This window comes from Poromitra crassiceps, assembly GCF_964638095.1.
Source record: "Poromitra crassiceps genome assembly, chromosome: 13".
Classification (NCBI taxonomy): domain Eukaryota; kingdom Metazoa; phylum Chordata; class Actinopteri; order Beryciformes; family Melamphaidae; genus Poromitra; species Poromitra crassiceps.
The window spans coordinates 2,856,866-2,876,391 of record NC_139644.1 but is presented as its reverse complement, the minus strand read 5'-3'; the positions used below and the strand labels follow the sequence as shown (position 1 = coordinate 2,876,391).

General features: G+C 44.6%; 1 protein-coding gene and 1 pseudogene across 3 annotated transcripts in view; one reads left to right on the top strand and one right to left on the bottom strand.

Annotated features, from left to right (window-relative positions):
• The window catches only part of scpep1 (serine carboxypeptidase 1), a 52,771-nt gene that overhangs the window by 17,094 nt on the left and 16,151 nt on the right, over positions 1-19,526 (bottom strand). For both annotated transcript variants that reach the window (XM_083648486.1, XM_083648487.1), the window contains exons 7-9: positions 19,261-19,298; positions 16,068-16,196; positions 12,108-12,192 (exon numbers count right to left, since the gene is read on the bottom strand). In XM_083648486.1, coding sequence (XP_083504612.1) covers positions 12,108-12,192; positions 16,068-16,196; positions 19,261-19,298 — 252 coding nt within the window. The remainder of the gene's footprint in view (positions 1-12,107; positions 12,193-16,067; positions 16,197-19,260; positions 19,299-19,526) is intronic.
• Positions 1,209-4,544, top strand: LOC310787136 (ubiquitin carboxyl-terminal hydrolase 7 pseudogene; annotated as a pseudogene). The gene has a single exon. The product of its transcript is annotated as a ubiquitin carboxyl-terminal hydrolase 7 pseudogene (transcript).

Sequence of the window (19,526 nt, the reverse complement as noted above, 5' to 3'; positions counted from 1 at the left end):
ACCGGCGCACAACGGTGTGGGGTTCCAAAAATAGACTGGGTGGGCAGCATAAAGCCTAGAATCGCACAAAGCTTCATCAAAGCTCTCAACCGAAAATCCAAGAAACGATTGAGTCCCATCCACAGTCCACACTCGCCACACTCGCCGACGAGGGGCCGCCAGAGAGGGAGGCTGCTCACTGCTCAGACAGGCAGGAGAAACTGGCTTGTGACAAACGCCACCAGACACGCCCACGGAGGGAGGAGTTTAAAGGAGAGGGTGTTCAGAACTATATTGTTCAGATGTCTGATCTCTCACTGATGCCAAAAATAAATGGTTAAAGTGACTGTTCTGCCTGTTTGATTGAATTTCACAAAACTGCGATTATCTCAGCTTTCACTCTCAGACAGCTGAAACCATGCTGTACTCAACGGCTAATATCTACATAACTACTAACTCTACAAACTAACTCTTTTAGACAGAGAAAGCACACATTCTATTAGTACTTTTGTGAACTTTGTGTTCACAAACTCCAAGCAGAAAATAATCCTCAGCTCTTGTAAAATGAGCCAGAATCCTCAAAAAAAACCTCTGGCAGAACCTACCTACAGTAAAAAAAAAAAGGCTGGCAGTGAATGTGTTAAGAATGTAATTTTAATAGGAAATAAAGTTTATATTTTTATACTTGAAGACCCAAGTCCGCTTCCTCTGTATTCACACCACAACTTGTGCATAGTGACATCATCAATGATGTCTCTACTTACACATTGTGACCTTATTAGTGATGTCATAAACCCTTCCCTGCTGACGATATAAATAGGACCGGTAGAATGGCAAGTCATGGCACGACCCAAGAGCCAACCTCCAGAGATTTACTTCTACCTGAACATCGATAATAGTGTCCTGACCCGACACCCTGAGGTAATTGCTGACACCTAAGAATCCAAACACATTTTCTCAAACAATTACTGCTCCTTCGAGCCAGATTCAAGCAACCACCTCAGCCTAAGATGTTGGGGCCAGATGAGAGAGGATTAGAAGGCAGTGAGGACCATTCATGGCGGCACAGCAGCCCACCATCGTATCTTCAGGATTATGAGGTCAGTTACCCTATTGGGCATTGCACCCCTGTCCATGAGCAGGCTAGCCAGCACAAGCCAACAGCCCCCACAGAGCCGACCCTGCACGAGGTGGATGGGAGCAAAGAGAACAGGCAGCAGCATATCACAACAGCTACTGCCAACATGAACCACCACCACACTCGGCAACAGCAGCAGAAAGCCGATGAGCAGCAGCTCTGTGAGCATGAGGATACAGAGATGGAAGTCGGGGACAACGATGACCCGCCGAGAATCCTCTCCAACCCGGTGATCGACTGCAACGTGGCCATGGTAGACGGACACAACAACACAGAAGAGGATCTGGAGGATGACACCAGTCGGTCGGAGGCGACTTTCCGGTTTGTGGTCGAGCGCTTCAGCTGCCTGAGCGACCAGGTGCTCAGCCCGCCCTGCTTTGTACGGAAGCTTCCGTGGAAGGTCATAGTGATGCTGTGTTCACGCCGCTACTGGCTGCCCCAGAACGTGGTCTTCAGTCTGCAGTGCAACGCAGAGTCTGACTCCACCTCATGGTCCTGCCACGCCCAGGCCACGCTGACGATCATCAACCACAAAGATGAAGAGAAGTCCTTCACCCACAGGATCAGTCACCTCTTCTCCCACAAGGAGAATAACAAGGGGATCTATGTCATGTCCTGGAGCGATGTGACCGATCCAGAGAAGGGCTTCATTGATGACGACAAAGTATCCATCGAAGTCTCTGTCCAGGCAGACGCCCCTCATGGAGTAGCTTGGGACTCCAAGAAACACACAGGCTATGTGGGGCTTAAGAACCAGGGAGCCACCTGCTACATTAACAGCCTGCTACAGACACTCTTCTTCACCAACCAGCTACGGCGGGCGGTATACATGATGCCCACCGAGGGAGACGACTCATCCAAGAGCATCCCCCTGGCACTGCAAAGGGTCTTCTATGAACTGCAGCACAGCGATATGCCCGTCGACACCAAGAAACTCACCAAATCCTTTGGGTGGGGCACACTAGACAGTTCCATGCAACATGATGTACAGGAGCTGTGCAGAGTGCTCCTGGACAACGTGGAGAGCAAAATGAAAGGCACTTGTGTGGAGGGAACCATCCCCATGCTCTTCAGAGGAAAGATGGTGTCGTATATCCAGTGTAAGCACGTGGGCTACCGGTCGGAGCGGATAGAGAAGTACTATGACATCCAGCTCAGCATAAAAGGAAAGAAGAATATCTTTGAGTCTTTCAAAGACTACATCACTACAGAACAGTTGGACGGAGACAACAAATACGATGCAGGAGAGCACGGCTTTCAAGAAGCGACAAAGGGGGTAAAGTTCCTCACCTTCCCTCCCATCCTTCACCTGCAGCTAATGAGGTTCATGTACGATCCACAGACTGACCAAAACCTCAAGATTAACGACAGGTTTGAGTTCACAGAGCAGCTCCCCCTGGATGAGTTCCTCCAGAAGATGGACACCAAGGACCCGGCCAACTACATCCTGCACGCCGTGCTGGTGCACAGCGGCAACAACCACGGCGGTCACTACGTTGTCTATCTTAACCCCAAAGGAGATGGCAAAGTGAGTGTCAAGGAGCCAATATGGTGCAAGTTTGATGATGACGTGGTGTCGCAGTGCACAAAGGAGGAGGCCATAGAGCACAACTATGGCGGCCTCTCGGTGCGTCACTGCACTAATGCCTACATGTTGGTCTACATCCGAGAGTCCAAGCTCAGCGAGGTGCTCCTGCCAGTATTGGATGTGGACATCCCCCAACAGCTAGTGGAGCATCTGCAGGAGGAGAAGAGGGTGGAGGCACAGAAGAGGAAGGAGCGCCAGGAGGCTCACCTCTACATGCAGGTCCAGATGGTGACAGATAACCAGTTCTACGGTCACCAGGGCAATGACATGTACGACGAGGAGAAGATCAAGTACACACAAGTCTTCAAGGTCCTTAAGAGCTCCACACTGCAGCAGTTGGTCCAGAACCTCTCCAAGACCATGGGTTTCCCACAGGAACAGATGAGGCTGTGGCCCATGCAGGCGTGGAGCAATGGAACCAAGCGGCCCGCCACGCTCGACTACGATGCCAACTGCAACAAGTCGGTGATCGACTTGAGCGATAACAAGATCCCCTGGACAATATTTCTGGAGATGGTGGATCCAGAGATGGCTGCCAGCGGGGCCACGTTACCTAAGTTCGACAAAGACCACAACGTCATGTTGTTCTTGAAGATGTATGATCCCCAAACCAGAAGCTTAAATTATTGTGGCCATATTCACAGACCTATTTCCTGCAAAATACGAGAACTGTTGCCAGTCATTTGTGAGAGAGCAGGGTTTCAGCAGGAAACTAGCCTTATCCTCTATGAGGAAATAAAACCCAACCTAACGAAGCGGATACAGGACTATGATGTTTCTCTGGACGAGCTTGCGGACGGTCAAATCATTGTCTTCCAGAAGGACAACCCAGAAAACAACAGCAGCGAGCTGCCTACAGCCAAAGACTATTTCCAGGACCTCTACCACCGGGTGGATGTCATCTTCTGTGACAAGACCATCCACAACGACCTCGGCTTCGTGGTCACGCTCTCCAAACGCATCAACTACTTTCAGATGGCCAAGACGGTATCGCAGAGGTTGAACACAGACCCCATGCTGCTGCAGTTCTTCAAGTCACAGCGGTACAGTGACAGTCCAGGGAATCCTCTCAGACACGACTATGAGGGAACACTGTGGGAACAGCTGTGGGACTTTAAGCCTCAGCAGCCAAAGAAACTCTACTACCAGCAGTTGAAGATAAAGATCACAGAGTTTGAGAACAGGATGAGTTTCAAGTCCATATGGCTCAACAGCCAGTTCAGAGAGGAGGAGATCACCCTCTACCCTGACAAGCACGGCTGTGTGCGGGACCTGCTGGACGAGTGTAAAAAAGCAATTGAGCTCTCTGACAAAGGCTCCGAGAAGCTTAGGCTGCTAAAGATAGAAACGTATAAAATCATAAGGGTGCACCAGGAGGATGAGCTGCTAGGACGTTTATCCTGTGTGTATCCATATTATAGCCGCACCTTCAGAATAGAGGAGATTCCAGTGGACCAGGTGGACTTGGACAAGGACAGTGAGATGCTAATCCCCGTTGCTCACTTCCACAAGAACACCTTTGACACCTTCGGGATCCCCTTCCTGCTCAAGATCAGACAGGGCGAGTCATTCCGGGACGTGATGAGGAGAATCCAGACCATGTTGGACATCCAGGAGAAAGAGTTTGAAAAGTTCAAGTTTGCGATTGTGAGAATGACCAGGCATCCTAAGTACATCACTGAAGACGAGTATGAGGTCAACCTGAAGGACTGGCTAGGTAATATGGAAGATCCCTGTATATGGCACTGGTGGCCGTGGCTAGGATTGGACCATTTCAACAAAGCTCCAAAGAGAGGGAGCTACACCTACCTGGAGAAAGCAATCAAGATCCACAACTAAAGCAGCCTGCCCTTCCTCCCTACTTAACGCACCATAACCACAGACTGTAACCAACCATGTGTGTGAGGGAGTGCGAGCATTCGTGCGTGTGTTCAATTTTAACACCCTGCCTGGACACCTCTACAACTCAACATACATACTACAGCATAGTATGATATTTTGGGTGTCAACATATCGTATCGCACAAATGCCAAATATCACGATATTTTATTATTGTCGGAGGCATGCAAAATTTATGACAGTGTTGGTCAGTCTGTCTCCTTGACAATCCCAATTGGCTGCAATAAAATTGAAGGGAGGTGAACAGACTGGAAACTTTATCTCATTAAATAAAACCGATTTTGACAAAGTTTTTTCCTTTGGGGAATAATTTGCTGTTGAAAAAAGGTAATAAATCACAATATATAGCAATACTCAATATACCGCAATACTATATATATCGCAGTTTTGCAATACTATCGTGACATAACACTCCACCAAACACCTCCTATATACTGTATACTAGTTCTGATACCTTTTGGAGCATGCAATCACTGTCTGTCTGTCTGTCTGTCTGTCTGTCTGTGTGTGTGTGTGGGGGGGGGTTCACCTGATGGATGCTATGGGTAGTGCTATCACTATTTGTTGTGCAATTGAGCAATTGTGCATTGTGACATCAGTGTCGTGACATCACTGATGATGTCATCAGTGCCCAGAGATGGGGACTTGGACTAGACACTTGGACATGAGTGGCACTTAAGTCACACACACAGTGACTTGAGACTTGACTTGACTTCAAAGACTTGATACTTGGACTTGAGATTTGGGACTTGTGAATACTCTTTATTTTTGTGTGTATTAACATTAAAAGGATGGCTTTACCGATTTTCAACCAGATTTGTATCCTTACAATGTCAGTAGTATGAGTAGATGGGCAGCCTTTACCTCCCCTCAGTAAACCCTCTTATGTAATCCCTTATCATTCACATTTTTAGTACACCGCTCTGACGCGTTTTACGTCACGACCGCGTCAGAGCGGTGTACCACACATGCGGAAAAGCTGTAGCTTAAAGGTCCCATTCCGTGCAAAAGCTGTTTTTACTTGTAAATGCATATATACTGCTGTCAGCCCTCCCTGTAATGAGTGGTCACACGCTCAGAACTGCCACAGTTGGATTTGTCCCTATCCAGCGTCCCTCTGCAGTCTCCTCCAAGCCACACCCCCAAACGCTTCGTTTGCCCAGAGGGGAATCTGGGGGAATCGGGACGTCACTAGCTTCCTCCTGCATACAGCGCGGGTCTCTCTCACACAAGCTACCTGCACCATTTAGTCTATAGCCACAAAATTAACACTTCTAGCTGGAGCGACGCCAACTGTACGTGATCCAGCAACTGCAGAGGTGCATTCGGTAAGTCTAGGCATTTTGAGATGTCCTCTTTAGCGTAGTACCGTTTAGTTAACGATAACTCGCAACCTAGCGTGCTGGTCCACAGACGCTAATCTGATTGGCCGCTGGGAGCCTGGGGCGGGCTCTCCCTCAGCGGCCAATGGGAACTGTTAGTTCTGAATATATTATAGAAACAAGCCGTTCTTGGGAAGCAACCAGAAGAGGGAGTGAGAACTCCGTCACAACAAACGGGTTTGCTATATTTTCGACAGATTAATCCAGAATCATGTTTTATGGACCAGAGACACACGTTTTTAAGAGGTTACAGCTGCACGAATTGGGACCTTTAAAACTACAATTATTTTGTGTGTGTGCCGCCTCTAGGGGGCCTCCACAGCTCCAAAATCAAAACACTCCGTCAGCCATCTTTTCTGCCCACATCGGTCTGGAGCTAACTAGCTCACCACATGGCTCAACCATGGCTGAAGGAAATGTTTCCGGTGAAATTGAAGAGTTTGATATGGATGAAGGATGGATGGTCCCTGAAGATCATCAAAGACACAAACCACCCCCACAACAGTCTGTTCTCCCTGCTACCCTCAGAGTCCCAAGAGCACGCACAAATCGCTTGAGGGACAGTTTCTTCTCGCAGGCCACTAGACTCCTTAACATATACAAATAGTGTAGTAGCTGTACTGTACCGCACTGCAGCTGCTACCATTACGTATGACTAATGTTTAATAGTATGTTAATTAGGTATATGCTATTTGCACCTAACAGAATGTTATTATGTTTAAAGTATGTTCATGCCATTTGCACATATGTGCAGTGAATACGCCACTGTCTGTGGTGGGTCTACTGCTTTATTGCTTGTTGCCTCTTGTTTCTATTTATTTATTTTTATTTTTTGCACTATGTTGTAACGGAGTCTACAGCACAAGAATTTCACACGTGATACTTGTACTACGGAGTGACAATAAAAATCTTGAATCTTGAAGACGATTTCCAAAGTGTGCTAATAAACTCTGACATTCAGGGCTACTTAGCGCCATATGAGCCAGACTACAGTGCAGAGGAATAGAGAGGTCCAGTAACGAGTCCGGAAATCATCGATGCTAACGCCCCTGGTTCCATACAGTTTTCGCCTATGGGAGTTTTGAATGGGTTTTTGGCGCGATGCTTCTAATAATCTCTCTGGGCAACGCTGGCTTAATCAAACGCGAACCAGTGTTTAGTAACATCATCTTCACACATGAAGACCACTTTTATGAGTTTTGAAGCTTTTACATGCCGTTAAACGGGCGGCTAGCTAGCAAACGGCTAAATGAGACTACACTGCTGAGTCAATGTGGATATATACGTCAATAACGTCACCACTTCAAAGGGCGAACACGGAAATTCTCTTTCCCTCACCTGGTTCAGCCCCGTTCAGCCCGAGGTAATCAGTGCACACATCAACAACAGTCCAGGTTGAGTGCTGACGTGACGTGAAGCCTATGCGACAGTGTGTAGTTCAGGATTAGCTTAGCTCGAGCATTTTCCTTCTAGGGCTCGCATTTACGCTACAAAACTCATGAAAGTGGTCCTCATGTGTGAAGATTATCCCGCTGAACCTTGGTTCGCGTTTGATTAAACTTGCGTTGCCCACAGACATTATTTGAAGCATATCGCCAAAAACCCATTCAAAAATCCCATAGACAGAAACAGTGTGGAACCAGGAAGTTCGGGACTTCCGCATTCAGCCTACAAAAATACGTCATCCCTGGACCTCTCTATAGCGCCGTATGGAAGGAGAGGCAGTTGAACAGGCCGCCGGAGACGAACCAGAGGCTGGCGCCGAGGCTCCCCGTGCGGGGACAAATTCTGCATCGTGCCGCTGCCGCAAATGTGCTCAGATGGATCGCTCGGCTACATGAAGAGGCCAATTTCTTCTTGAAGAAGTCGCAGAATATGCAGAGGAACGAGAGGGATGTGTAATGTTTTGGACCATGTATCGTTGGGGTTTAGAAACCTTTGTGAGGAGACGGAAAATAAACTAGAAGAGACAGCAAAGGCCAGCAGCATCGAGTGAGTACTGTAATAGCAGAACGTGTAATACATTACTATACTGTTTTGGTCTTATAGTGGCATCTGGGAATAAATTAAAGTCCCTGGAAACCAAAATCCACAAAAACGTTCTATGTTATTTAGGGTCTTATGTGAGTAATTGTGTGGCTCAGAAAGTATGAGCCATTACTTTCAACCCAAAGCCTTAAAATCACCACTTTTCTACAAGGTCTGGATTTCCATTTCCTCATTGAAGAGAGCGGTGCGCGCGGTGCTAAAATGCATGATCTTATCACGTCATAAGATTTAATCGAATCACACACAGTAGCGCTGTGCACTCGCAGCGCAGAGATCTCTTCCTCTCTGTAAACCCTCTCTGTCTGTGCTATGCGTCGAGCAACGCGCGAACACACACACACACATTCCATCTCTCTTTCCTTCTCTCTCTCTCTTTCTCTTCTCTCTCCGTTAACGGAGAGAGAGGTCTCCTCCTGCAGGTCTCCTCTGCTGCAGATGGGACACGCCCACAGTCAGCGGGAGAAAATATACTCTAAAATATAATTGATTCTCATGACTTTTGCCATGACTGTCAAACCTAAATTTATATACTTTGCGACGTTCATCATCGTTCAAATTTGGCTGGTGGCTTATTAACACAGGTTCCTGTGATGTGATGAACTCAAAATGCTAAATAATAAAAAAATATTTCTGGTTTCCAGGGACTTTAAATAATTATGTGATTATGTTTTTCATAGCGATACAACGCTACGTGTAACAATACGTTACTATACTGTTTTGGTGTCTGTGTAAAGTTAGTCCTGATAGCTAGCAGTAGATTAAGATAACCAATCGTTTTTTGCATAATAATATTTAGCATTTGTATGCAAGTCAAACGTTACACTGAAAATAGGCTTGCCGTTCTAATACTGTTTTTTCTTTGTTTGTTTTTCTTTTTTTGCTGACAGTGTCGCCTGATAGCCTATCGATAGCCTATTTCCTCCAGTGGGTTCCACAGTGCGAGAGAGGGAGGCATCGTCGTATTGTTTTGCCAGCGTGTTGTGCAGGCGATCCATGTACCCTTCACCTGATAAACAATACCGTGGCTTCCAGCAAATAATCCATGACATAGAAGAACATTTTCGAAATCTTAGAATTTGCTAGACATACATTTTTCATTTTCTGTAGGCTACATCTTATTATATTTTGCATAGTGTTTATATATTGTCAGAACCTGTATTAAAATTTCAAATATATGTTGCTTTGGTTATTTGCCACTTTAATCAGTCATGCCGGTATGGGGTTGTAAAAGCTCTAGCCAATAGGTTGATATTTACATTAGCTGCAGTAGATTCTTTGAGGTCTTTGAGCAGTTATTGCTGGCATCTATTCTTTCTGCACCTGCATCAATACTACTGTGTTAACCAAAGAAACGTGAACTTTTTACTGTTGTAAAAACAAAGTATAAACAAATGGGATGCAGAGCTGTTGATTTTCACACCAACCTATAAAATGTCTTAATTTATGCCAGTAGAAATCACAGATCAGTTTGTCATAGAAATCCTACTGCATTTTCTAAGACAGTGGTTCTCAAACTTTTCATGTCAAGGACCCGTAAACTGTGCCAAATTAGACCACTGACCCTCATTTCATAATATTATGTTCCAGAGCACCACATCTGATAAGATTTTTGCTTTAGATGTTTTATTACAGAAAGTGTATGAAACCTATGACCAAAATAGCCACATTCTGTCATTGTGTTACTTATGGATTGAATTCACATCTGAATGAAAACATATTTGAATGATTTCAAATCCTTGACTTGCTGTGGTAAGTGATGTAAAAAAAAAAATATAACTATATATATATAACTTTATAATTCACAAATTGAAATTGATGATATATGCCAAGTCCTGGAAAGTGAAAATGTAGACAGCGAGGGGAGGCTGGCCAGCGATGATGGTGAAAAGACAAGACAGGTAAAATCAAGCATTTTAAAACGAAATCAAAATGAATTCATGTACATTGCAGCTATCGACATAGAGCTGTAGATTTTTATTGCAAGCAGTCTTCCCTCAATCTTTTCCGACTCTGAGCTGTCTCCGTGGCTAGAAAATAACGTTGATAGTCCTCTTTGAAATGACTACTGCAAACTCGCAGGTCCCAGCTAATGGAGCCCTATGCTAATGCTAGCTACCTAGGCTAGCTGTAGCGCTCAATCTTTTGGGAAACAATGCGAAATAAGCGCTTTGCCCGTTTCCTCTGCTTCTCTCCTCTTCTTTGCCATGCACGAGTAACTACACATTTAACCCTTGCCATTATAGTTTGATGAACGAAGTAATGTTGAGTAGTAGCAAGATTGCGTGAATAATGTTTTTTAGCCAGTGCCCCCAGGGCCTGCCTGCGGGCTGGGCGTGGACTTATTAGAAAACCACGAGCCCAGTGCATTGTGGGAAGCGGAGGATTTCTGCCTGCCAACAGTGAACTTCCCAGGTCCAGTTTTCTGCAAATGGAACACTAACAAAACGGATGGGACGCCATTTAGCCTCCACATCAGTTATTTTGCGATAAAGGAACTGGACATAGTCAAAGGCTGCGGGGAAATTAATGAAACAAATGTGGCTAGTAAACTTCAACTGTGTCATCCATGCCGATTAGTTTTATTTTAGTATTAGTTTATTTAGTTGTATTTAGTTTTATAAGTTTTTCTAACGTTATTTGCTCAGTTACTTAATGCCTTCACAGTTGGGCATGTAAACCTGGTGATCACGCAGATGTATAAGGTTGGAGCTGTGACTGGTTTTCGGCAGGTTTTGCAGGCATCAACCAAAAGAACATCAATGGTTGTACAGCTATGAAAAACCTGACTGGAGGGGGCTTTAAGATTCCACTAGCCAGGAAAAATGTCTACAAAATTGTTTTTTGTGCCCTCTGCTGTGATCATCCTAAACAGAAACATAATAAAATACCCCCCCCCCCATGTGGAAATGTATTACTGTATTTTTACTGTGTACTGTCTGTTTTTATTATGTTGCCAGCCCGTCTAAGACAAATTTCCATTATTTGCTAATTTAAATTGAATTTAAATGAAGTTTTCTTATCTTACCAACAATGTGTAGAAGGGTTCTCCCAGACCACCACAAATATGTATGAAACAAAGGACCAATCACAATTCTTATTTTTACCCCTTGTTTTTGAGTGCCTCTTGCTTTGGCCCTGGGTAGGGGTTGAAAACAATCACCTAGGAAATAGGATACCATTCATTACCTCATCATTTTGCCCAACTGTGATAATAAAGCTATTTCTGGTTCAAACAGATTGATTGAAGTCTGCAGCTTCTCATAGATACCCTATTTTGTCATCATATTGCATATTACCAGAAATTAATTAATTAAATGTTTAATAACTTATTCATATTTAAATTATATTTTATTAGTTGACTGATTTGCTCAGGAGTCACTGGAAAAGAGGATTATAACATTATAGGCTAGCCCAGTGATACTCAACTGCGGCCCGCATCTGGCCAATAATCTATTTTATAGCTCCATAGTCACGTTTCAGTGTTAAAGCTTTTTACACAGATCTGCTTGCAGATAGATGCTGGCACTGCTGCGACTGTTCCCAGCTTGAAGTGGGCGCCCATACAGTCTATGTTAAAATAGTCGCAAAATACCCAACCAAAACTTACAAAAACAAATGAATGTCTTCCTTTAATGTCGATACAAAGGATCACTGGGTCGGAATGTTGAACACGCATTTCAAAACTCGATATTTGCAAAGATTGCTGTCTCCTCTTCCACAACCAGGAAACCAGTGCAGCACCAAATGCGATACAATTTTCTCCTGAAATGTTGTCACAAACGAATTCCACACATCAAGAGCATCCAGAGTCCTTTGTATCAACATTAAACTCAGATATAAATGTTTGTAACTTTTGGCTAATTTCTGGCAGATTAATAGCGATTTCCTTCTCAGCCCTCGCTTTGGGTCCTGAAAATCTCCGTTTAGAGGGCTAGTAAGCCCTCCCACCTCCGCCCTCAGTCTGATGCAAAAACATGTGAATGCGCAAAACGGAGGGTTAAGGGGTAAGTGGTAGGGTCAAGGGGGCAATTGGGATTGGGCCAAAGTAGGCAATAGCATTGCTGCATCTTACAAAGGAAGCCGTGTCCTGCTGAAGTGGCCAGGTGCTCCTCTGGCTCCTGGGTGAGGATGTTGTAGAAGTTGACTCCATTGGTGTTCTGCCATCAAACCCAAAACAAACGTAACAGAGTACAGCCCGGAAAAGATAGAATAAACATGTGCACAATTTCAATCTGTTAGCATTCATACATGAATGTATGAATGAGAAAATGTATTGCTTTACAGCTTACTTAGGGCGTGAAAAATAACAGCAGTAGGACTTACTGAGGCAAAGCACAAATGAGTACAGAATGTCAAGACATAACAATAATAATATAAGTGATAAATAAGTATGAAACCTGCTGTATATAAATATGTAATATGTCCAAAATAAAACTAATAAAAACAATCATGTATTCATATGAAATAGGTAGAAGCAATGTGAAAATATCAGCACATGCAGAATGTTACAACTAGAAAGATGTGGCAGGGGTGGGGACTCCAGTCACATGATTTGGACTTGAGTCCTAGATTGAATGACTTGATACTTGACAATGCATGAAGGTAAGACTTGAGACTTGACTTGACTTGTGGTGACTTGACTCTGATTTGTACTTTGATGACTTGAAAAGGTTTCTAAAGTCTTGACTTGAGATCTTGTGTTTGTGTAAACGACTTAGATTGAAAATGATGAGATTTGTTCCAGCAGACGACTGAATATAAATTATGTTCTGAATTTGTATGGAATGATTGAATTTATTGAAGTTGAAACTCAGAAATCAAACTCATGATGAGTTTGTACCCTATTAAAACCACATTGCATTGAAAAGTCCTATATATTTATTTGTCTTTAAGATATTAAATTGATGCTTGCCTCTTATTCTGACTTGACTGTTCTACATTTACTTCAATGAATTAATGAATTGACTTTATTCTGGAAAATGCATAACAACATCCAAGGGATGACATGAAAAGTGCAAACACTTATTTCCATCATGTTCCCTGGTCTTATAAAAACATGACATACAATAACATATAACATCAGATAAACAATACAGAACAGTCAAGGATAAGAGGAACAGGAGACTTAAACCAACATACCATAACATTGTGAGACTCACGTGTTACTCTAGTTTTGCTCAATAAGAATTTCTTCATAAGGTTTTTAAAACCATTCAGAGAATTAGCAGCAGACTTAATTTGATGAAGGATCTTGTTCCACTCCTCTCCCGCCGTATAGAGGAATGTACTTCTTCCTACTTTGCTCTTCAGATTGGGTAGTTTCAAATCTGCTAGACTAGCCCTTGTGTTCTGGCTATGAATGTCACAAACATACTGGAAGTACTTGGTGAAATAAATAGGACAAAGGTCATGTAATATTTTATAAACCATGATAAGTTTCAACCGTTGTACTCTGCTTTCAATGGGGAGCCAATTTAATTTTTTTAAATTAGATGGGCTAATGTGCGTTCTTGGACTGAGGTTAAGGATGACCCTCAGTTTATTTTGGCCTTAAGTCATTGAGTGCCAAGGACGAGTATGTTCGTCAATTGCGTTTTTTGACGGTGGGACGTGCATCAAAGCCAGATCCATCTCCTGTGAAAGTATGGTGGCTGTTGAATGTGTAAAAGCTATTTTAGGGACCCATTAGGTGGCGACAGTGCTCTCCAGATTAGAGAAAGGCGAGGAAAAAAGAGAGAAGAAGTAATGGGGAAACGGAAATCGCATCGATATGCATGAAGCATAACATTAGCTGTGCCCGTGAACAGCTAACGTGTGCGTTCTTGGACTGAGGTTAAGGATGACCCTCAGTTTATTTTGGCCTTAAGTCATTGAGTGCCAAGGACGAGTATGTTCGTCAATTGCGTTTTTTGACGGTGGGACGTGCATCAAAGCCAGATCCATCTCCTGTGAAAGTATGGTGGCTGTTGAATGTGTAAAAGCTATTTTAGGGACCCATTAGGTGGCGACAGTGCTCTCCAGATTAGAGAAATGCGAGGAAAAAAGAGAGAAGAAGTAATGGGGAAACGGAAATCGCATCGATATGCATGAAGCATAACGTTAGCTGTGCCCGTGAACAGCAGTCATCTGCTGCCACAATTGAGCCCCTCCGTGTCCGCTGCGATAGCCCCTCCATATGATTTAGTTGCCGACACCAGCGTCTTTCTGAAAAGTTACATTATTCTCAGCTGGGAGCCGGCGACAGGCTGTGAAAAAGCGGGGTGCAGCACACTTTTCAGTGCAGAGCAAACGCAGAGCAAACGCACTCGCAGCAGAGCCCCAGAGACACTCCCACGGAGGAGGAGGAGGAGGGGGGTGGGGCACGCAGGGCACTACAGCATACAACCATTGACAGTAAACACAGACCCAGGCAGCAGCAGGCTCGATGCACAGAGACAGGCAAGCAAGCTAGAATAGGCTATCAGATGCCCACCAGCAGTAAATCAAGACCAGCAAGAAGGTGTAGGGTCTGCGCACGCAGGGGCCAGCGCTGCTGGTTGCAGCTAAAAAATATTATTTGGCCAAGCAAAATTCCTTTGTTTTCACTCTTTTATTGAAGGAAATTATTTTTGAGGTGTCATTACATCAGAAAATATTAGCTTCAGAGTCAATGATGTGCTTGAAATGCTTCCTTTCACAAAAGGCTGAATATCTCAGATTCTAAATTGAAACGTGTGTTTTTGCTAAAATCAACCTATCTTCTCCGGCTCATAACTAAAGAACGGAAAATGGTATCAATAAACTTTTTTTTGCAGATGATAGAAGAGAGTCTCATCGTTCTTTGTGCCTGTTCGGTGTTTACATAGTAATATCACACAATATTCTGTGGGCCTCGAGAAATCACTGAAAACGCTCTGAAACTCTGGCACTGGGAGCGTCCGTTCTCCAAAAGTGGCTGGCACTCAATGAGTTAATATCAATAATTATTGATCATTTTTTATGACCCGTTTTTATCAATAAAAAACATGAGAAAGAGAGAGATGGGGGGAGAGAGACAGAGAGAGAGGAGAGAGACAGAGAATTAGCCCTTGTTCACACAGGACACAAACGCAAGTAGAACTGAAGCTTGAAGCAGGCACAAGCTGAACGGACGCCTAACCGTTCACACAAGACGCCTTCTCTTTTCCTCTCAGTGCCTACTCGGCGTGCCTTGAACCCGCCCACAACTCCCATTGACTTCATGCCTGGCTTGACGCGTCACGCTTGGAAAATAGGCGTGAATCCTGAACGATCGCTTGAGCAAGGCGTGGGCGTGGCTTCAGCATGATATGCGCGTGCGCACGGGGGGGGGGGGTGTGAACGGCTTCGCCTGTTAACCCCTAAATAAAACTTGTGGGTTCAGCATAGGTTCAGCGTAGGTTGAGCGTTGCTTTGCCGTATAGTGTGAACGGGGAGACAAAGGGTTAACTTTCTTCTCAGTTGAGAGAGAGTTGGGTAGAGCCAGTTAGAGTGAGTTAGAGCGTACATGGAGAAAGCAGACAGGGATTGCTCACATGGCGCTTGCTATCAACGCAATTGGAAAACATAAGGCACACTGAGTGGACAGTCAGAGAGAGAGAGGGGTGAGCGAGAAAGAGACACACTGAGTGGACAGTCAGAGAGAGAGAGGGGTGAGCGAGAAAGAGGCACACTGAGTGGACAGTCCGAGAGAGAGGGGGCGAGATAAGAGAGCGAGAGATTCACATGCAACGAGGCACTTTTCCTTTTTTCCCCCTCAGAACATCAAGCCAGCTGAATAGGTTTGATGTACTGTATTATCCTTACTCCTATTAGCATACAGTTTCAGCATTGACTAGTTGACATTATTATTAGTCGACATTTAATGCACCAACAACAACAACAAAAGATTGTTCACGAGTCCAAAAAGTCTGAGTCGAGTCTCAAGTCTTTTGAGGACAAGTCTCAAGTCTTTTGAGGACAAGTCTCAAGTCAAGTCTCAAGTCACTGTGTGTGCGCGACTCAATTCTAAGTCCCCATCTGTGGCGGCACCCACCTGCTCCACCACCGTCTCTACGACCGACCAGAGCTCGGTGGCTTTCTGGAACTGCTGCTGCTCCACGGCCGCCTTCACCGCCTCTGCTGCACTGCGAACCTCCGCCAGGCCCAGCTCATCCAGCAACGACTGGGACAGGGTTAAACATTACATACAACCACATTTTAACTTGAAAACAGAAACATTTTAAATTGCCCCTAGCTTACTTCCTGTCGCAGTGTTTGCTAATACAATGGCTGAAAGGAAATAAGAGGTTTCAGATGAAGCCATAAGCCCCCTGGAGCCAGTTGCACCAACTGGTCTTACACTGGTCTTAAGCTAAGTTGGTCGTAACTTTACGACCTAACAGCTACGCCGGTTGCACCAAGACGGCTTAAGCCTTCTTTTCACTACGACCAGGCGTAACTCTTACGCCTGGTCAGGAGGAGGCATAGAGCCTGCCTGTAACAGAGATCTCCGCGGAGACCTTTTTGAGTCCTTACCGTCATCGTCGTAACACAGCCAGTTCTCCGTCTTTGAAGCACAATGTTAGATTATAACTAACTAGTTGTGTGGCTTAGCCTTCCCAAATGTTGCCGTTAATTTTTTTTAATTTAATACATAGAATTAAATTCTATGTATTAATTAAATTAAATTAATCAATCACCTCCATTTTTCCCCCGGAGCGAGGGAGGGGGGGATGAGGGAGGGTGTAGTGATGCATATACAGTAGTGGCTGATAGAGCGTAGTGGCACAGTGGCGCTCCAAGCATGTCGCGAGGCACATTTTTGCAACATCATCCAATCAGGGTGCATTCCCTGGCAATTCACATGGACGCGCATTGCTACGACCCGCGTAGTTAAGACCAGACGTAAGCCGTGTTGGTGCAACAGGCGTAAATCCACTCTAAAGACTGGTCTTAACTAAGACCGACGTAGGAGTTACGACGAGGCATAGTTAAGACCACTTGGTGCAACCGGCCCAGGAGTCCATGGTTTACAGTGCTTTTACAGTGGCTAAGAGGTGTTTACAGCACACGGCAACAGCTTCAAGGGGCTTATTGCTTTACAGTTCACTGCCCTCTCTCATAGGATCGATTGTTTATACGTCCTACATATTCTTTCCTATTTTGTGGCTGTAATTATTGAAGAGGGGGTTGGCTCAGGGAGTGATGTCACGGGCTAGTATATAACCTGCCCAGAAGCCGCGATCTCTCTCTCTTAACACGTCCACACAGAAAAGGAGCCAGACGGCGTCTTGCCCACGCTCCCCTTTTCTTCATGTAACGTTATCTGTCAGTTGTATCTTTAAGTTGTGTCTAAATGAAAGGGACAGTGTATCCTGAGCCGAACGCTACCCATCCCACCAGCCTGAGCTGTCCAAGGGAGGCCAACACAACACTTGGGCCCGCACACGCCAGTTACCTCAGGTGAGCAGACACCCTTATTGACTTTCTTTAATGACAGTCTTGTTGTTTTCCTCATGTATGTTGCGGGGGTCCGGTGCCATTTGTCGCCCCTAGACCCAAGCTTACTAGAGCCAGTCTACTGAACCTGTAACACTTTTATAAAATAGTTGCGACATATATAGACGGTTTTTAAATTAATATAAACATTCTAACAAGATCTACCCTTCCGTCTCACCACTATGTGATAGGTGTCAGAGGGTACACTATCCCATGCTTTTTGGTTTTGCCCTTCACCATCTGGATTCTGGGCCAAAATATTTGATTGGTACTCTAAGGCCAACAAAATAACTTTTCAGCCAGAGGCGGAACTCACCATCTTCGGCTGCTCGGAATACTCTCTGCTCCTCCCTACGGCTGTGCAACAGTCTCTGACGCAGGGGACGACTGCCACCAAGAGACTCATTCTGAAGGAGTGGAAGTGCCCCATCTGCAAGAGTTGTGCGTGGGATCCCACGCAAGGGTCCATGAAAAGTCAGCCGGGCGAGTCACCCGTCGCTCCCAACCTCGTCCAAGTAGGCCAAAAACGGGTCCCAAATAATTGAGAATTTCTTAAGTGAATTGGTCCTCAGAAACCTAAGCCTCTCCATCTGTATAACAGAGGTCATGTCCATCAACCACAGTTGGAAAGAAGGTGAAGAGGAGGACTTCCATTCCTTCAGAATTAGTTTTTTTGGCAACAGTTGTCCCCTGTGTTAGAGACTGTTGCACCGCTGTAGGGAAGTTCAGAGCGCAGCCAAAGATGGCAAGTTCTGCATCCGGCTGGAGGGTTATTTTGTAGGCCTTACAGTACCAATCAAATATTTTGGCCCAGAATCCCCTTAGTGAAGGGCAGAACCAGAAGGCATGAGATAGTGTGCCCTCTGACATTTGACACCTGTCACACAGTGGTGAGACAGAAGGGAAGAACTTGTGTGAGATAGCTGTGTTTATTTGTGTTTGTATAACATAACCGCTGTGAAACTATCAGAAAATAATGTTTACCTGTTTGTTCCCTATGTTCTGAAAATTGTAAAATAAAAGATAAAAAACATTTAATTCCTGCGTTTCAAGCCTCAACAGCCTCGCTCGACCACATAAACACAGCAAAACAATGTTCCATCACGAAAATACACACAGGGCGCATCGTCTCTCAACATAAACACACTGCCAAACTATTATATGGACCAGAAGTGATCGTTTTGAGGGGAAACTTTTGTATAATTGTTTTTTTATTAAATAGTTGCATAGTGCGTGGGTTGAAACGTTGTTCTGTAGTCACCATTAAATATTTGGAGCTGCTCCAGTGTGCAGATATTCCTCTCATTTAACCCCATTGTATTTTTGTATCCAGCACCTGGCTTCAAAACAGGTTGGATGTGCACACATTCTCTTTATTGAACTACATAGTTGGATGTGTACACATTCTCTTTATTGAACTACATAGTTGGATGTGTACACATTCTCTTTATTGAACTACATAGTTGCAGCACGCTCTACTTCTTTGAACAGCCGCACTCACATTTTAGTGTAGAGCGGCAGATTAGATTTGGTTTTGCTCGCAGCCAATCACTGCAAGCATTCTTCATTTTAATGACGTGTGATTGGTCCACTACTGCAGCAGCTACAACCCATATAGTCTGTGGTGGTCCAGCACAACACAGTCCAGTCAGACAGCAGTTGTTTCTGCATAATGCTGACTAAGAGATCCAACCATCTGCACAGCAAAAACAAAACAGACAGACATTTGACAACTATGTGTTACTCACAGTGGTGTAGAGATATGGTCCCCAGGTCATGACAGAATCTGCAGAAAACAAGTGTCGTTTTGTCACAACATATCCATACAGAGATGGCAGTCTAGTCTGGATCAGAGCTCTAAAACTGTCCATTTATACACCAATACAGCAGCTATGTCAAGGCCCTGCACTGCTGGATATGTCCTCCTGACCTATATAAATGACATTTCATGGTGGTTGGGAATTCATTTTGGTTTTGCTACCGTTGCTTTTTCAGACTCAGTTTTAGCTAGAAC